The 17,698-nt window shown below is 63.7% G+C and overlaps 1 protein-coding gene across 2 annotated transcripts in view; it reads left to right on the top strand.

Moving 5' to 3' along the window:
* The first annotated feature begins 1,498 nt into the window (after positions 1–1,498).
* PHF2 (PHD finger protein 2) overlaps positions 1,499–17,698 on the top strand; it is a 66,976-nt gene continuing 50,776 nt past the window's right edge. Inside the window, exon 1 of one of the 2 annotated variants that reach the window (XM_077910911.1) lies at positions 1,499–1,655. In XM_077910911.1, coding sequence (XP_077767037.1) covers positions 1,558–1,655 — 98 coding nt within the window. In that variant the 5' untranslated portion in view covers positions 1,499–1,557. Of the gene's footprint in view, positions 1,656–2,932; positions 3,079–17,698 lie in introns of those variants that run through there. The other variant, XM_077910912.1, reaches the window with a different exon arrangement.

The following is a 17,698-nucleotide window of genomic DNA, read 5'->3' as shown; positions in this document are numbered from 1 at the left end:
CTTGCACATGCAGCTCCCCCACCTGCACTACTTCACCCAGGGCAACGGCAGGTGCTTCCTGGGGCCCTGTGCGCCTGGCCCAGGAGGGATGGAGAGGGCCGAGTGGCCACGGTGGCTCAGGTGGGGGATATGGGTGCTCAGTCCCCAGTGTCTTCTCCACTCTCCCCCCCACCCACCGCCCCAGCCGGGGCACTGCCAGGCTGCAGCCAGGCCCCCCTCACTGGGGATGGTGGGTGACCATGTCAGGCGCGCTAGCCCCAGAGGAGGGAGGGCTTCGCTGAGTCGCCACAGGTGGGGCAGGAGGCCCTGGGTGGGGAGTTGGCACCCTCAGGAGGAGGGCACAGGGCATAGGCAGGCTCCCTAGTGCACCCCCAGAGGGGCACGGGGCACCCTCACAGGAGCCTGACCACCCAGGAGGCCACAGGGCCCGGAGCCAGGCAGCAGCATCTCGGGGGCCTGTAGCACGATCCTGGGTGTCGTGGGGGGGGGCGGCCCACATGGATGGGTGGCTGGGCTCCAGGGCAGGGAGCCTATGTCAGCCGTTCTGCAGGGACTGAGCACTCCTACAGGGGTCCTGTGTGGGCAGCTGAACCCTGGGTCAGGGAACAGGGATGGGGGGGGACATGCGGGAGACACCAATGGGCATGTCCCTCTGCTCGAAGGTCGCGGCCACATTATTCCTTGGCCGCCTGTCGGGAAGGACATGGTGCAAGGGCTCTCCCCACACCAGGGGCTCCCCCCTGTGCCCTGCTTCCCCCTCCCAGGCCGGTCCTGGTTCCTTCATCCCTCCTCCCCCACCGGGTCCCCCATGGGCTCCCCCACCCCACCTCTCTCCCAGGGTCCCCCCTTCCTCTCCCCCCACAAACTCCCCCCATTCCTACCTCTCTCCCATGGGGTCTCCCATGGGTTCCCCCTCCGCACCTCTCCCCCACCGGGTCCCCTCACCCCTCCCTCTCCCCCCCACCCTTCCCTCTCCCCCACGGCCCCCCCGCCCCTCCCTCTCCCCCACAGCCCCCCACTCCACCTCTCCCCCCCCCGGTTCCCCTCACCCCTCCCTCTCCCCCCCGCCCGGCTCCCCCGGCCCACCTTCACCCGGCAGGTCCCCGGCCCGCCTTCTCCCCCGGTCCGCGGCCCGCCTTCCTCGGCAGGAGCGGCGGCCCAGGCCGGCGGGCGGAGGCGGCGCCACCCGGGGCGCTGACGTAGAGGCCGCTCGGCGGCCGGGGGTCCCTTCGGTGGGGCCGCGGCTCCCCGCCCGCCGCCCCCGCGCGTCCATTCCCTTTTGTGTCCCGCGCGCGGCCCGGCCCCGCGCACACTCGCGCCCTGCGCCCCGGGGCCGGCGGGCGGCTCCCGGCGCGGCCCTGCTCCGCGCGCCCCGCTTTGTGTGGACGCGCCGGCCGGGTGCGCGCGGGCTGTCGTGCGCCCCCGGCCCCGTCCCGGCCCCGGCCCCGGCCCCGGCCCCGGCCCCGGCCCGGCCGCCGGCCCCCCGCCCGGCCCGCCCGGCCCGCCCGGCCCGACCCGGAGCGCAGCGCGGGCCGAGGGCGGGCGGGCGGCGCGAACATGGCGACGGTGCCCGTGTACTGCGTGTGCCGGCTGCCCTACGACGTTACCCGCTTCATGATCGAGTGCGACGCCTGCAAAGACTGGTTCCACGGCAGGTGAGCGCGCGGCCCGCCGCCGCCCCGGCCCCGCCGCCCCGGCCCCGCCGCCCCCGCCCCGCCGCCCCCGGCCCCGGCCCCGGCCCCGGCCCCGGCCCCGGCCCCGGCGCGCGCCCGCCGCTGCCCGCCCGCCGCTGCCCGCCGCTGCCCGCCCCTGCCCGCCGGCCGCAGGCCCCCGCCGCCCGCCGGCCGCGCGCCCTTTTGTGCCCGGGGCGGGGGCCGGGGCCGGGGCCGGGGCCGGGGCGGGGGCCGGGGCCGGGCGGGCGGGCGGGCGCCCCTCGCGCGGCGCACAAAGCGGGCCGGGGGCCGCGCCGGGAAGTTGGGGCGCCGCGGGCGGCGGTGACAGCGGGGCCGCGGGGAGGCCGGCTCCAGGCCCAGGCCCGGCCCGCCGCCTCCCCCGCGAAGTTGCAGGAACTTTCCCGGCGCGGGCGCGGGCCCCGGAGAGGCGCGAGCGGCGGCCCGGCGGGGGGGGGGGGGTGGGGGGCGGCCGCGGCGGGAGGGCGGCCCGGGGGGGGGGGGGGTCCGGCGCGCCCACCCCCGCCGCGGAGCCGGAGCCCGGGACGCGGGCCGGTGTGTGTGTGTGTGTGTGTGTGTGCGCGCGCGCGTGTGTGTGCGTGTGCACGCGGGGGGGCGGCGGGTTCCCCCCGCACCCCACTTCCTTGGCCCGCGGGTGGGTGACCCCACGGCTCCGTGGGGTTGCCGGGCTGGGCCCCCCTTCTCCTGCTCCCCCCTCTGCTGGGGGGCGCCCGGTTCGACTTGACCTGTGCTCTCGGGGCCGGGTGGGTGCCGCAGGCCGGCCTGGGCCCCTGGCTGTGACCTGGCCCCGGGCCTAGTTTTCAGAGCGAGGCCCCTTCCCACCCAGAAGTAAGTGGGGAGGAGGAAGAAGAGATGCTCACGGTGCCCAAACTGCTCCAACAGGTTCTCACGTGTTTGGGCCTGGACAGGACAGGGGCCAGGGCCGGCCAGGGGTGGCCAGGGATGGCCAGGGCCCGTGCCCTCCGGGGCTCCACCAGCCGGGCTGGGGCGACCAGGAGTGTGTGCTGGTGGGTGGTCCGCAAGTCCTTGGCTCTCCCGCTCCCCTGAAGGGTGGATGGGCCGGTAGCTCCGCTGGTTCCCAGGTTGGGGAGCCAGGCAGCCAGATGTGACAGGACCACATCTGGTTGGTCAGTACCAGGCGGTGGAGAGAGGCAGCGCAATGCCTGTGGCAGGGACCCCGGGACGAGGGGGGGGCACTGGTGTGGGCAGGGACACCTCCTGAATTCCCAGGGGGCCTCGGGGGCTGCCTTTCTGCCTGTGGATTCCCAGGGCTGCAGAGACCCGGGGCAGACAGAGGTGTGTGGGGGCTGCCTCTGGACTCTCCAGGACGGTCCTGCATGCACACCCACCAGCTGGCATCCCTTCCAAGTTCATGGCCGGACCAAGGGTGAGAGCTGCCACCTGATCCTTCAGGGCTACTCAGTTCCAGAGATGCTGAGAAGCTGACCCTGAGCTGCCAGCCTATGGGGGCCCTCCCCTCCTCCCCCTCCTGCACCTTCTCCCCCTCCTTCTTTCCTCCCCCTCCTCCCCCTCCTCTCCCAGGGCCGACTGAGCTGCCTGGGTGCCCAGGCCCCATGGAAGGCCTGGAAAGACCTTGTGCTGCGAGGAGCCCTCTCTGCCAGGTTGGGAAGGCAGGCCAGGTCTGAACTAGACTTTGAGACGGGGGTGTGGGGTTGGGGGGGAACCCAGCAGTGGTGGGGGGGCAGACCGGGCAGAGGGGCTGAGAGCTGGTGGATCTGCTGGACTGGCCAGGGTACGTTTAGCCTTATCTCCTTACTCCTCATTTCTCAGGGGAGGGCTTTGATTTGATCCAGTGTAGGCACAGGTTAGTTCATCAGCCTGGAGTCACTGCTCCGCACATGGGGTGGCCCTGGGGTCTACGGGGCCGTGCTCCTCTCCTGCCCTGGGCACATTGTCAAGGGCCTTTCAGAAATGAGTCGTGACATAGCTTTCCCTGGGGACTTGGGGCAGGTGCCGAGATGGGGCTCACAGGATCCAGGGGTGGGTCTGGGCACCCTTCCTCCTTGCCCCTGCACAGACCCCCTCTTCTGTGATGAGAGGGTGCCATATGCTGCTTGTGCTGCCCCAGACTCTCCAGATCCATGTCTCCCCATCCTCTTGTTTACTTAGGGTTCGACAGCTCGCCTCATTTTCTTTTCTTTTCTTTTTTTTTTTTTTTTTTTTTTTTTTTTTAGAGAGGAGAGGGTGCAGGGATACCTAAACTAAGCAGGCTCCATAGTGAGTGCGGAGCCCGACTCAGGGCTTAAACTCACGACCTGAGCCCAAATCCAGAGTTGGACGCTTTCCTGACTGAGCCATCCAGGCGTGCCTCAACTCATTTTTGAAAACTTTATAACTTTTTATTTTTGAGAATTTTGGACTTAAAAGAGTTACCAAAGTGGTTCCGTGTCCATAGACCCGTCAACCTGCTTCCTCTGAAGGTAGCATCATGGCAGACTATGCAACAAGCACAGAAACTGAGGCAGAAGCATGGGGCAGGCCCCAGCGGGCTGTTAGCCAGGTTTGACTTTCCCTGACTGCTCCTGCTCTGTTCCAGGACCAAGGGTGCATTTCAGTCTCCTGAATATTTCTTTTAGAAGGAAATTTTGTATCATTCCCTGAAATAGCACATTAGTGTAACTTGCAGGAGAGGTACTGTAAAAATAAACATAACCGTTAAACGGCGGCAGGCTCCAACTTGTCCCACCTGTGATCTGTCACGTCCCTCCAGGGCACCGTGTTTGGGGAAGGCTGGGAAGGGTCTCTGTGGTCACCCACACTCACAGGGGCCCAGGCTTTGCCGGGAGGGTCCCAGTGGTGTCACCAGGCAGGGACGTTGTTGGGGCAGCTCGGTCCTCGCAGTGCCGCCTGTTCCCAGGGCACGTTGGCCTCTGCAGGAAGCCTTTCTGCTGGGCTGGGCTGGAAGGGAGGAGCGGGTGGCACCCCATCTCCTGGGTCCGGGGCACCCTGCCGTCCTGCCGGCCTACCCCCGCACCGCCTGCACGGCCCGCACCGTGGCTCAGGACGCTGTCCTCGACCTGGGGCAGGGAATTGTGGCCAGCTGCCTCCCGAACTGTCGTGTGTGTCTGGCAGGAAGTGTGGTGCCCTGTGGGCTCGGGGACTTGCCTCCCAGGTTTGGGACTGCGGAGCCCCCTAGGGCCTGTGTCCCCACCGCTGCTGCAGCCGCAGCCGCATCGAGGCTGCTGCAGGGAGTGACCAGCATCTTGCCTTGTCACCACCCTGGTGGAAAACGGGAATGAATGTGTTAGAGTGCCACACATCCCGAGGCTTCCCGGTCCCTGTCAGCCGTCAGTTCCAGGGGCTCTGGAGGCATCAACAGTAAAATTGATTTTAAGGAGCTCAGAAGCCGGAGGTGTGGTGCATGCCCTTGGGCGACAAGTTTCCTTTTTGTCTCTCGGTAGATGTTTTTGGGCACGTGTTGTGCGTGGGTTGAGGTGCTGGCTGCAGAGGTTCCCAGGGTCACAAGGCACATCCGTCACCTCTTGTGGGGTTTCTTCGACCCGAGACAGACTTGGATATGAGGAGCTTGGTGCCAGCCTGGGAGAGCCCTGTGGGGCATGGAAGCCGCATGGGACCAGGGCTGGGAGCCCCATGGGGCCCCTGACCCAGGAGTGGAGGGGCGACCTGATAGGGTTCCTCTGGCCGTCGTGGAGATGTGGGGGGACACGGGTGCGCCCAGCAGCCAGGCCAGGTGAGAGGTGTGGGCAGGCCGGGTGTGATCTGCGTGCAACTCTGATTTCCACTTGTCCATGTGTGCAGCTGGGCTCCTCCCCACGAGGGGCCCCTGCTCTGGGCTCACCATCCCAGGACTGGTGGGCTTTAGGGGTACTTCCACGTCCTTATCCCACCCACCTATCCCTCTTGGGGTGGAGCCCTGTTGGGAGTCCTCGGCCCCCACTGGCTGGCCCTGTTCACCCCAAGAAGCGAGAAACATGTGCACGGGAGGGAAAGGGCCCACCAGGGTCAAGCTTCCACACCGTGGCCTCCGCACCGGAGGTGGCAGTTACGTCCTCGAGCTGGGGCTTCCTGGGTGTTGGGAGGCCATGCAGTCCAGGTGAGTGTGACGGGTTAGTTGGGGAGACAGTCATCTTGGGACCAGGAGTGCTCAGTGTGTGAGTCAAAGCGGCTCTGAGGAGATGGGGGCAGTGTCCTGCCTGCATCTCGAGGGCACAGTGGAGGCCCCGTTCCTCCGTCCTTGGAGTCAGGCTCGCTGTCATCACCACGGTATTGCTTTTATTGGAAGTAGTGGGCTGCAGGCATGTGTGATATGGCCTCCGTCCTGCAGCTCGGGTTTGTCGGGGTCACTCAGGCTCAGGCCTGGCCTGCAGTTAGGCAAGGCCCCCTGCCCGGGCACCCTCTCCGGTGGGCCATGCCCCCCCCCCCCCACCTCTGTGCTCAGAGCACCTGGCCACATGGTAGGACTTTCTCCCAAGAGAATGAGGAGATTGAGGGTAAGTGTCGGCCAGGAAGTGGGATGTACCGGGAGAACCCTGCACTGAGGTCCTGGGGGGGAAGCAGAGCCCCTGGCGGGCTGCTGACTGGCCAATGTGGCTGCAGCCCTTCGGAGGGGCTCTGGCATCACGCTTAGTCCTGTTTGTCGGGTCCCACAGTGGCCTGCCAGTCGGCTACCTCGTCCCCTCACGCCACAGTGAGAGTCCTCAAGCCTGGCAGGCGCAAGCACCCAGCTTACGTTAGTCTGGCTTGAGGCTGAGCAAATGGTAGGCACTGACCACTGCAGCCGTGTCCGTGGTTTCCCAGACCTGCTCGGAAGGAAGCACCTTTGCGGTGGGGAGTCCCTGGGGGTGCCCCTGCGACCCCACTGTGCCCAGCGCCCTGCGCATGCCTGCTCAGGGCTGTGCCTTGGGCCCTGCTCCTCCTCCTCCGACTTGGTCCTCAGCCCTGTGGCTGGGTGCTGCTGAATGAGCCCAATCTGGGGCGAGGGCCCACCACCCTGTGAGCGCTGTCTCCTGCGAGGAAACCTGGGATTGTAGCAGAGGCTGGCTGTGCCCCCACATGTGTGGCCTGTGTGCAGAAACCAAACTTTTGTCTTGGTTGCTGCTTATTTTTAATTGGGAGTGAGATGTACACGTGGTGCTGAGTGTTTGAAAGTGCGGGGTTTACTGCATCTTGTGCGCTGGGAATTTTGCACTGCCACCTCTGTCTGGTTTCCAAATGCTTTCGTCACCTTAGAAGAAAACTGAACCCTTTAAACAGCTCCCCCATCCCTGGACAGCTGTCCTTGAGTTTCCCATGACTCGGGGGATTTCGGTGTTCTGGATGTTTCCTACGAAGGGAATCCTACCACGTGGAACCTGTGTGTGGCTCTTCCCCCCAGCATGGCTGTCAGTCCATCAGGGTGGCTCCTGTCCACGCTTCTCTGGCGTCGTGCAGTGGGCAGACCAGGGTGGTTTACCCACTCCATGGACATTGGGTCTTCCCACCAAAGCCGTCGTCAATAGAGCCGTCATGAACACTCGTGTGCAAATATTTGTTGGAAGACCTCCCTTCATTCCTTTGGGACATTGCTGTGTCCTGCGGTTATTCTGTGTTTACCTGTCGAGGCGGCCACAGCTCTTGTCCATGAGGCTGCGCCATTCTGGGTTCCCACCACCCGCGTGGGAGCCATTGGATTCCTCTGCGTCTTTGCTGACACCTGGCATTTCCCACTTTATACATCCCAGGCCTCCACGTGGGTATGGAGTAGATTCTCTATCGTGTCGATAGACATTGTCCTCATGGCTGATGATGGTGAGCGTGGCTTCATGTGCTTGTCGTCCCTTTGTTTGCCTCCTTGGGAAAAATGTCTGTTGAAATCCTTCGCCCATATTGAAATTGAATTATTTGATTTTTTATTGTTGAATTGCTTGAGTGTTTTATATGTTCTGGGCACTTAAAAGATACACGATTTTCCCTTTCCAGGAACTGTCTTCTCACGTATGGGGCAACGTCCATAGATGCACAAAAGTTTTAAACTAGGCGATATTTGGTTTATCTTTTTCCTTCTGTTGTCTCTGCTTTTGGTGTCGTATCTAAGAATCAATGTCTAATCCAAGGTGACAGATATTTGCCCTTTTAATTTCCACTAAGAATTTTAGAATTTTAACTCTTACATTTGGTTTTTGATGTAGTTATTTTTATATGATTTGGGGTAGAGATCACCTACATTTACTTGCAAGTGGACATCCAGTCATCCCAGGACCTGTTGTTCACAAGGCTGTTCCTTTGCTGTTGAAAGTCTTGAGAGCCTCGTTGGAAACCATTTGGCCTCGTACACGAGTCCTTGTGTCTGGGCCCCATTCCGTTCGCTGGTCTGGAGCAGTCACACTGCTGCTGACTGTAGCTCCAGCAGGCTTGAACAGGAGGTGTGAGACCTCCGGCTTCGTTCTTTATGAATACTGCTTCAGCTGTTCGGAACTTCCAATTCCATGGGACTTTAGGATTGGCCTCTGTTTCTTCAGAAAGGGCCGATGGGATCTGACGGGGGAGACGCTGCGCCTGTAGATGGCTCACCATGGGGCATTCTGACCTCTGAACCGGGTTTGTGTTCTGATCCTAGAGCTCGGGGTGTCTTTCCATTTATTCAGATTTAGGTCTTTGGTTTCCTTCACGGTGTTCTCTGAATCCACCATGCCTCCATGAAGCAGACCGCCGCATGGTTTACTCCTTTGGCTGCAGTTGTAAGTGGGATCGTTTCTAGAACTTCCTTTTCGGGTCATTCATTGCTGGTACTTTTTTTTATCCCTGTTTAAAGAAACCACCTTTTAGTGATTGAATGTCCAGCATGAGGCGTGTGCATGATGCAGGGGTTCAGGCGTGTGCGGGGGTGTGTACACGTTTGGTGGCACTTGTGTCCACACGCTTGGGGGGGGAGGGGTGCCCGTGTCGGCTGGGCTTTGGCTCTGTCACATTCTGGTGTCTTCCAGACACTTGTGTATGGGGTATTGGGGCACACGGGTCTCTATGTCCTTCAGCCTCCTCCCTTCCAAGGAAGCTATGGTGTGGGGGGTCAGGCCCGCTGCTGGGTCCATGCTGCCCAATGCCTTGCTGACATTCTTGGGGTTCCCACAGTACTGGTGGGCAGGACAGCAAAGGTGGGGGTGCAGCCCAGGACCCCAGAAGGCAGGCTGACCCCTGAACCTGCAGCTTGGGTCAGCTCTGCCCCCTGGGCTGAGTGGGTCATGAGGACAGAGAACCTGCCCCAGGGATGGTAGCCTGGGCTGTTGACTGAACCATGAGTTCCTGCCAGGCGGTCCAGTGTCCCCAGGAAGTTTGGCCTTGTCTCTGGCCGTGTGCACGGGGAGTGGGTCCCGTTTTTTGCCTCACACAGAGATACAGGTGGCTCTCCTTCCTCCCGTGGCTGCCAGAGTATGGACACTGAGCATGGATGGTGCCCTGGGAGGGCCCTGGGGTCGGGTATGTGGCTCCGATCCCCCTACCCGCGTGGGCTAGTGGTCCCAGGCCAGACTGCACCTCGTCCCACGACAGAACACACACGCTCACAGCTCCCCTTGAAGGTTGGCTGCTTTGACTGTCACTTGGCTTCCTCCGGGACACCCCGTCAGGGCAGTGTGGGTGAGCGGGAGGCCTGGGATGGTGCTTCCAGGGAATCCTTGCACATCCCTTGGAGACGCAGGGCTTTCCCAGCTGGCCCCGCTCACCATCCTCCCAGCTGGCCTGCCCTCAGCCACAGAGGGGATACGGATTCGGGGGTTCGGGCCCCATCTCCCTGCCGTGTGACACTTGGCATCCTGGAAAAATCCAGAAACTGTGGCCTGATGTCGTCGTTTGCCTCCTGGGAGCACAGGGCTGGGGAGGCGCAGGGGCTTCCTGAACGCCGCAGACCCCTGGGGATCAAGCAGGCGGGGCCGCATTGGAGCCCTCTGTTGAGTTAGTAGAAGGCCCAGGGTTGTTGCCCTGGGCATGGGGAGTCCCGAACATCTGGCACCCTGTGCTGTCCCCCAGCTGCTTTGGAATGAGGTGGTGACAGCAGGGACACCGGGTGGTGAGGGCGTTTCCTGCCACTTGTGTGCACGGAGCCCCGGGCACCCCTTGGCTGTGGTCCCTGTTCTGCAGCGCCTGGGCCACTCGGGGCCCCTGTCTGCCCTGACCCGAGAGCCACACTGGCTTGTGCTGCAGGCAGCCCCGGGTCCCTGGGGCTCAGGCACCGGTGGCAATAGCCCTTGGGGTGGCTTCCTGCCTGCCACATGAGGCGGCGTCAGGTCATCCGCTGCCCGGCTCCCCTCTACCCTGGTGCTAAGATGGTGGGCGCTGGCCAGGGGCCACCCAGAGCACCATGTGCTGGAGGGGGGACGATGGTGGGGAGGCGCCCTGGGGTGTGGGCCAGGGCCACAAGTTCCCATTTTATCCCCGGCTCAGTAGGATCAGGACAGAGCCTGACGTTCCCTAGCGGAGGTTTGATTAACCGGGTTCTGTGCTGGTGCTGCAGGGGTGGGGGGTGGGGGAACCTGGAGCGGGCAGGGGGGTGGGAAGGAGGGGAAGGGGGAGGGAGGGAGGGTAGAAGGAGCCTTGGTGGGGGCCAGGGGGATGGATGATGGAAGCTGGGTGGAAGGCTGACAGCCTGGCCCTGGCGGGCCTGGTGAGGTCAGAGTGTACCTGCCCCTGCTCCTGCCCCGCCCCTACCCTCGGCTCCATCTGCGCCCTGGAGGTGGAGCCCTAGCCGCCCCTGGGTCTGGTGGTGGGTTCGCACGGTGAGGACTCTTGAGTGGTCCATGTGGACGCTGTGTGTGGGGCCCTGCCTGCTGGGTGCTGCACGCTGGTGGGTAGGTCATGCACGTGTATTTCAGGCCGAGGCAGGGGTGAGCACCTGTGGTCAAGTGTGGGACTAGGGCTTGGGGCCCCTCACCTGGCTCCCCTCAAGGACAGTAGGTGCCCTGGGCCTGACTTCGGGCACCAGGCACCCCCCCCCCCGACTCCGGTCCCCAGACTGTGACATTTCTGTGGGGCCCGGAGGGCAGTGTCACCATATCAGGCAGGGTTCACTTCGGGGGCACCTCTGGGCTGAGGTGAGGGAGGGACCAGGAGCGGGGGCTGGCTTTGCCCACCCGTGTCCCCTGCTGCTCCCAGCGCACGTTCTCCATCCTCCCCATAGCCATGCGCTCCTCCACACTGGTCACCTGGCGCCCCATGGTCTCCCCTCAGGTGTGTGTGAAGGCCTGGAGCTGGGGCCAGGCAGGGAAAGGACTCAGGAATACATGAAACTGTCCCCAGATGGGACACGGGGCGGGGGGCAGCCTGCAGGCCTGGGGGCGTCCCGGGGACAGGTGGGAATCAGAGCAGCTGACGTTTCCTGGGATGAAGAACACCTGCCTCTATTCACCTAGAGATGGTGGCCGGTGGCTGGGCTGGATTTGTAAATGCAACACGAGCAGGTGGCGTTTTAAAACGGAGTGTGTGTCCTGGAAAGCTTGCCTTCTCCCGGGAACCAGCCCCGTTCCAACTTCCTGAGACCCAAACATACTCGTGTTTGCTCAGCTTGCATGCCACCCTCCGCCCCTCAGGCCACAGGAGCCTGGGCATGCTGCGGGGTCAGGACATTGGTTCTGCTGCACCACCTGGCCAGCGTCCCCTCCGTGTCCCCTGCACATTCCCTCCATGTCCCCTCTGTGTCCCCTCCGCATCCTGTCTGCCAGCCTCCTGCGTGACGTTCAGCTTGTGTGTCACCTTGGGCTCCCCCGGTTTTGCCCAGGGACAGTCCTGGCCTTTAGGTGACCTGTCCTCATACCCCTGTGCCTGACAGGTACGTTGGTGACGGGAAGGTGCGGGTCCAAAGGCGTGGGCCGTCAGAGGGGCAGTGGGTTGTGCAGGTCCCCCAACTCCCTGGGCCTTTGTGTCCTGCTCAGGTTGGTGTCCTAGGTGACACATCCATGTGTGTCCCTCCAGGGCGGAGGGTGCGGTTGTCATATCCTCGAGCAGTCGTGTCCCATGTTCTCCTGCTGTCATGTGGGTCTGCAGCGGCCATCCTGGGGCCCATGTCCCTAGGGCCCACGTCCCTGCCCCCGGGGTTTTTCATAGCGGCCCTGTGCTTTCCCAGGAGGCGGGGAGAACAGACCTGAGACGGACTTGACAAGCACCGCCTCCTGGCCCTGCGCTTCCTGCTCTGTGGCCCCCGGAGGCTCTCTCTGTGACTCTGGGCCCCCTCTGCAACCCCAGGCCCCCTCCACGGCTCCCAGAGGCCCCTTTGGAAGCAGGGTCAGGAGTCAGTGTCAGCAGCCTTCCCGGGGGGAGGTCCCGAGGCCTGAGGGGCAGGGGAGGCAGCGCCAGGACCCTGCCTCCTTGCCCGTGCTTCCCTGTTGATGCTCTGGGTTCAGGGGCTTTGGGTTCGAGTCCTGTGGGCCAGAAGATCCGTCCCTGGGGACCACGTAGCACCTCCCATGTGGGTACTACTGGGTCCTGGAGGAGGTGTCTTGCTGGGACCCCCTTGGCCCCTGGGGCTGCCCTGTCAGCATCGTGGGCCAGAGCACCCTGGAGGGCCAGAGCACCCTGTGGGGCCTTCCGGAGCCTTCCCAGTCGCACTGCCCGCGGTGGACGTCCCCCACCAGGCATGTGCACTGCTCGTGTGCCCTGCCCGTGTGTCCTGCTGCTGTCCCTGTTGTGCCGGGGCGGGTCCTTGCACTGTGGGGGCCATGCTCTGCCTGTGTCCTCACCCTCAGGACCACCCGGTGCGCAGCCGGGGTCCCCTAAGTGCAGGTGGGACACTGACACTCAGCATGTCCTCCCCCAAGCTCCCGGCTGCCGTGGTGCGCCACCCCCCACAGTCCTGACCACCAGGTTTCCATGTCCTGTCTTTGCTTTTCTCGTCATGTGTTCATGTGCGGTTAAACACGAGTGCAAAGAGTGGACCCGGTATTGCAACGGGACAGGCCTCCAGCCACACCGTGTCTGCTCCTTCGGGTGCAGCAGCCCTGGGGGCCCAGCTGCCTGTCGCTGGGGGGCTGGCTACTCCCTGTAGGCGGCAGGCTACCCGGGGCCACCTAACTCGGCCTCCTGGGCGCTGCCAGCGGGGGTCTGCGGGGATGGAGGGCTGGGCCTCCCCTCCCTTGCTTTGGAGTTCTGTTTCTGTTAATATGACCTGGACTGGTTTTGCCCGGGCCACTGACCTGTCTGGCAGCCTGGCTGTGGGTCGGTGAGGGCTTCAGGGCTACAGGGTTGAGGTTTCTGAGCTCCTGGCAGGGGCTTCTGAGCTCCTGGCAGGGGCGTCCCTCTGCTGCTCAGGGATGGTTTCCCTGGAAACTGCTGGAGTAGACTCTCCAGACTTGCGTCTAATTCTTAAAGGGACCGCATCCTCCACGTGGACTGCCTGTTGAAATCCGCGGGAGCAGGTCTCAGAGGCAGAGGGTTTGAACTGGGAGGTAATATGTGAAGAGCCCAGACCCGCAGGCTGGCAGGCCACGGGCTGGGGACCCGGGCTCTGGGGCCGGAGCGCATCAGAGCTGGTGTGCATCCCTAACTGAGCACCGAACACCTGGAGGAAGCAAGCCCACGTCCACAGGGTTGAGTGTTTTCTTCTGCGGCTCGTGGACCAGCCTGTGCCCCCGACTCGTGTCCATGACCGCACGTTACTTTATGACCCAGAGGAGGACAGGGGGGGAGTAGGATGGTCCCTGTGCAGAGGCCCTGCCCCTGTGGCCTCACAGCTCACAGGGTTTGTGGAGTTGGGCTGCCTTATGGGCTTGAGGGTACCCCCCACTGGAGGGCACCTGGCCTGGTGCCCTCCTCTTCCAGACGCCCTGAGGGGCCCAGCAGACTGGCTGCTGACCACCACCTGGGGCCCAGAAGTCCTGATAGCTCCCAGGCTATCTCAGGGATAGCCTGACCCACCTGGGGTACCACATGCTGGGGAGCCCGCTCCTCTGACGGTGAGGACCAGGCTGTGGTGGGATAGGCAGGACACCCAGTGCATGTGAGAGCCGTGGTTGCAGGGACTCTGCCGACTTCTTCTCCCAGACGTGGCTCTCAGCCCTCCAGAAAGGCCGTGGAAGGGACACAGGGTGCCCATGGGGCTCCCGGGGGCTGATGGAGTGCTCCCCGCCCCCATAATGACTGCTGCCAAGCCCCCTGCGTTGCGGTGCCCTGCTGGGCTTGGCTCCTCCTGGCCGTCAAAAGGCCCAGGACCCCGGGCCTCCTCGCGCCGTCCAGCACAGGGCCCCGGAGGCCGGCTCGTACTTGGCTGCCTCGTGGTGTGCGTGGTGCTCAGGTGCCAGGCCTGTCTCTCAGGTGCTGGCCCAGGTGATCCTTCTGGATGCTGCCACAGGGGGTGTTGAGGCAGCATGGCCGCCGGGAGCCCAGGAGATGGCCCAGGGCAGTGGTCCCCATGCAAAGGACATGTGGTCACTGGGAGGTGACCCAGGAGGGCATTTCCCTGAGAAGCAGCACCCGGTGCTGTCCTCTTGGCCTCACCCTGTGCCCCCTTACCTTGCTGTGGGTTTGCACCTGTGCCCTTGGAACTGGGTGGTGGTGGGCGAGGAGTGTGGCGCTGGGGTGGAAGCGGTGGCAGTGACAGTAAGGGGAGTGGTGTGTCTGCTGTCAGAGTGCTGGCACCCTAGACCACTGAGGGCAGCTCCTGTCTCCTGGGCTGGTTGGGATCCACCCTCTGCACACACGGCAGATCCCCTGGTTCTTCCACTGTGCTTGCTGGTTTGGTAAAGGAGAAAGGAGCCGAGTACGGAGGCTGAGTTCGGTGTTTGGGTGCCATGTGCTGGCAGGAGGGTCTGCGTGGCCCTGAGAGGACCCGGAGGGACTCTGAGCTGGGAACCCAGCACACGGGGTGGGCGGGTGTGTGGGAGGGACTGGGGTCCCAGTATGCTCTAGGAGGGAGACGGCCCCACCCGTCCCCAGCTAGGACCCGCAGGCGCCCGGGACAGGGGTGGCGGAGGCCCTGTAAGTCTGCCTCCCCCTGAACCACAGCGTCTAGCAAATGTGTCTGATTTGTTGCTTAAAGTGTTCTCAGAGTTTCAGATTTTAGCATCACTGTTCGTTTCCAGAAGTTCAGTGTTCTGCAGATTGTGTGACCATGTCTCGTGCTGTGTGAGTGCCCGTGAGCACCGTCATGCTTTTGAGCTCACCCCCCGCCCCCCTGAAGTCATTTGAAATTTGAAAGGACTTTCTGTTCTCAGGAGCCTCTGCTGGGACAGGACAGGGGAGCTGCTTTCCCTGGTCAGCTCCTGAGTTTGGAAATTTGAGCTGGGGGCATGGGTCAGGGCGCACCTGCCTCTTGGTGTCACTTCCCGGGGACGGGGCACCCTTAGGATGGCTGGTGGCCTCCTGCCTGCGGCCCTCCCCAGCCAGCGCCGCCTTGGCCTGGGCCTGGGTCTGGGCCTGTGCCACCACCCGGCTTCGGTGCCTGCTGGACAAGGCCTTCCGGGGGCAGAGGCTGCGGACCGTGAGGACGCTCCCCCAGGTGGCCGTCACGTCCTGTTCCTGTGGCCTTCATGGCCTGCATGTCCCGGGCAGGCTGCCGGGAGTCCGCCCCTTTTGGACATCATGCTGGGGCCGAGTCGGAGCAGAGGGTCCGGGTCTGAGACTCATGTGTGGTTCTTGGCCTGCGATGTTGCCCCCAGAGGCCGCCGGGGCGCTGGGAGACCCGGGGGTCTTGGGGAGACAGAGCTTCCGGTTGTCCCAGATCCTGGGCTGCATCATCAGGGAGGGACCCCCGTGTGGCCCGGACTGGTTGGGGCAAGGATGGGGAGGGGAGCTGAGGCATGGACACGGAGGCCCCTGGGCTGGAGGCGGCTGGGCTGGCAGTGGCGCTGGTGCTGTGCTGGTGCCCTGGGCCCCAGGACACAGACAGGCACTGCCCTGCTCCACCCACCTGCCCCCCAGGACCTGACAGCACTTGGCTGGCCAGCCGAGGGGAGGGACAGGTGGCCCCTAGCGGGGCTGGGCATTTCCAGCTGCCGAGCACAGGGCGTTCACAGTGGACACAGTCTGTCCTGACCCCCAGCCCCCAGAATGCTGCTGTCCCTGGATTCTTCCTGCCTCCCAGCAGAGGTCATGGGCTGTCACTTGGGCTTTCCCGGGCCAGCCCTCACCTGAGCTTCTGGGGACTGCACTGGTGGCCAGAGCTGCACCTGCAGGGCCCCGGATCCCCCATAATCCACCGCCTGGTTTGGGGCATGCTGGGTGCACCCCGAGTCCCTCTGGCCTGTCCTGCGTCAGACCCTGCACCTTTGTCCACCTGCCCTTACCTGCATGGAGAAGGAAGCCTTTCCCGCCCTCGGCTGGCCTCCGGGAGACTGGCCTGGGCCTCCCCAGGGTCCTGCGTGTGGGCCTGGCTCGGGCCCCCAACTTTGAGCCCAGCATGAGTCACCCGAGCAACACATGGCTGGGTTCAGGGTGGGCCGGTCGGCATGCACAGGATCCCAGGATGCGGCCTGGCTGCCCACGGTCCACCTGGATACCCGCTGGCCAAGGGGACATTTTTACTGATTGGAGGGACTCCGGGCAACAGACGCGGGGGTGCTTGGAGCCCCAGGGGGAGGACTCAAGATGAGCTGACCCCCGAGGTGGGAGAAGGCAGGGGTGGTCTGGGGATCAGACCAAGCGGTATGGTGGGCGGCTGAGGGCCCGGAGCCCCGGCCCCACCCGTGGTGTCAGGAACCCTGGGTGGGCGGCCGTGAGCCTCCCGCAGGCGGTGGGTGTGGCGTGTCCTGCTCCAGAGTACCTGCCTGCGGCGGTGTCTGTGCTGATGCTGTTGCCACAGGCTTTATCGGCGTTCCCGTCGTTCGGGGTTCCTGTCGGGGCAGCACTTGTCCAGCCAGGAGCCCTCACGGCTCTCAGACACGCGTGCAGGTTTCCTGTCTGATGGAGAAAATAGACTTTATTTGTAGAGTGGTTTTGGATTCCAGGAAGATGGAGAGCACAGCGCAGAGGGTCCCCATGGACCCTGGCCTGCCTGCGGCCTGTTGTGGACACCTTGCGGGGGTGCGGCTGTCCGTCCGAGCTGCCCAGCCACATTGTTGGTGACTGATGCCCATGGTCGCCCTGGGGCTTCACGCGGGTGTCGTGACCCCGTGCACCTTGAAAACGTGCAGTGACGTGACACAGAGTAGGCGCATGGCCTAGAAACCCTGTGTGTCCCACCTCTCTGTCCCTCCCTGTCCCCAGCCCCACGGGCTCCATAGTCCTTTGTCCCGGAACGCCGTATGGCTGGGCCCATGCTGCCTTTGCAGACTGGCCACCCCCCTCGGCGAGGCGCCCCTGTGGCTTCTCACAGCTGGCGGCACATCTCCTTCGCTGCCGAGTCACCCTCCCTGGGCTCACGGACCCGGACTGATGTGTCCGGCACCCATGGAAGGATGTTTCCGATGCTTCTGAGTGTCGGCAATTACGAATAAAGCTGCATAAGCACCCAAGTGCGGGATTTTGTGTGCAGTTAAATTTTTAGCCGGTTCGGGTCAACACCTAGGGTTTGCCTGGTGATCAAATGGCAAGAGCGTGTTTAGCTTTTTTTTTTTTTTTTTTTTTAATGATTTTATTTAGTTGAGAGAGCAAGAGCAAGTGAGCATGAGTGGGGGTGGGGCAGAGGGAGAAGCAGACCTCCCCTCCTGAGTAGGGAGCCCGATGTGGGGCTCGATCCCAGGACCCTGGGGTCACGACCTGAGCTGAAGGCAGAGGCCTCACCAATGGAGCCCCCCAGGCACCCCTGGCACGTTTGGTCTTGTGAGAAGCTGCCGAGCTGTCTTCCGCAGCGGGGGTGGCGTCCTAAGTCCCCAGCAGCCTGCCGGGCACACCAGGTGCTGTTGGTGTCCTGGACGTCAGCCGGGCCAGCAGGCAAATAGTGGGATCCTGTTTTAATCTGCATTTCCGGGATCCCTGGGTGGTGCAGCGGTTTAGTGCCTGCCTTTGGCCCAGGGCACTATCCTGGAGACCCGGGATCGAATCCCACGTCGGGCTTCCGGTGCATGGAGCCTGCTTCTCCCTCTGCCTGTGTCTCTGCCTCTCTCTCTCTCTCTCTCTCTCTCTCTCTC

The sequence above is a fragment of the Canis aureus genome, chromosome 1, assembly GCF_053574225.1.
Source record: "Canis aureus isolate CA01 chromosome 1, VMU_Caureus_v.1.0, whole genome shotgun sequence".
Classification (NCBI taxonomy): Eukaryota; Metazoa; Chordata; class Mammalia; order Carnivora; family Canidae; genus Canis; species Canis aureus.
Note: the sequence above shows the minus strand (reverse complement) of the source record. Positions and strands in the feature narration are given on the sequence as shown.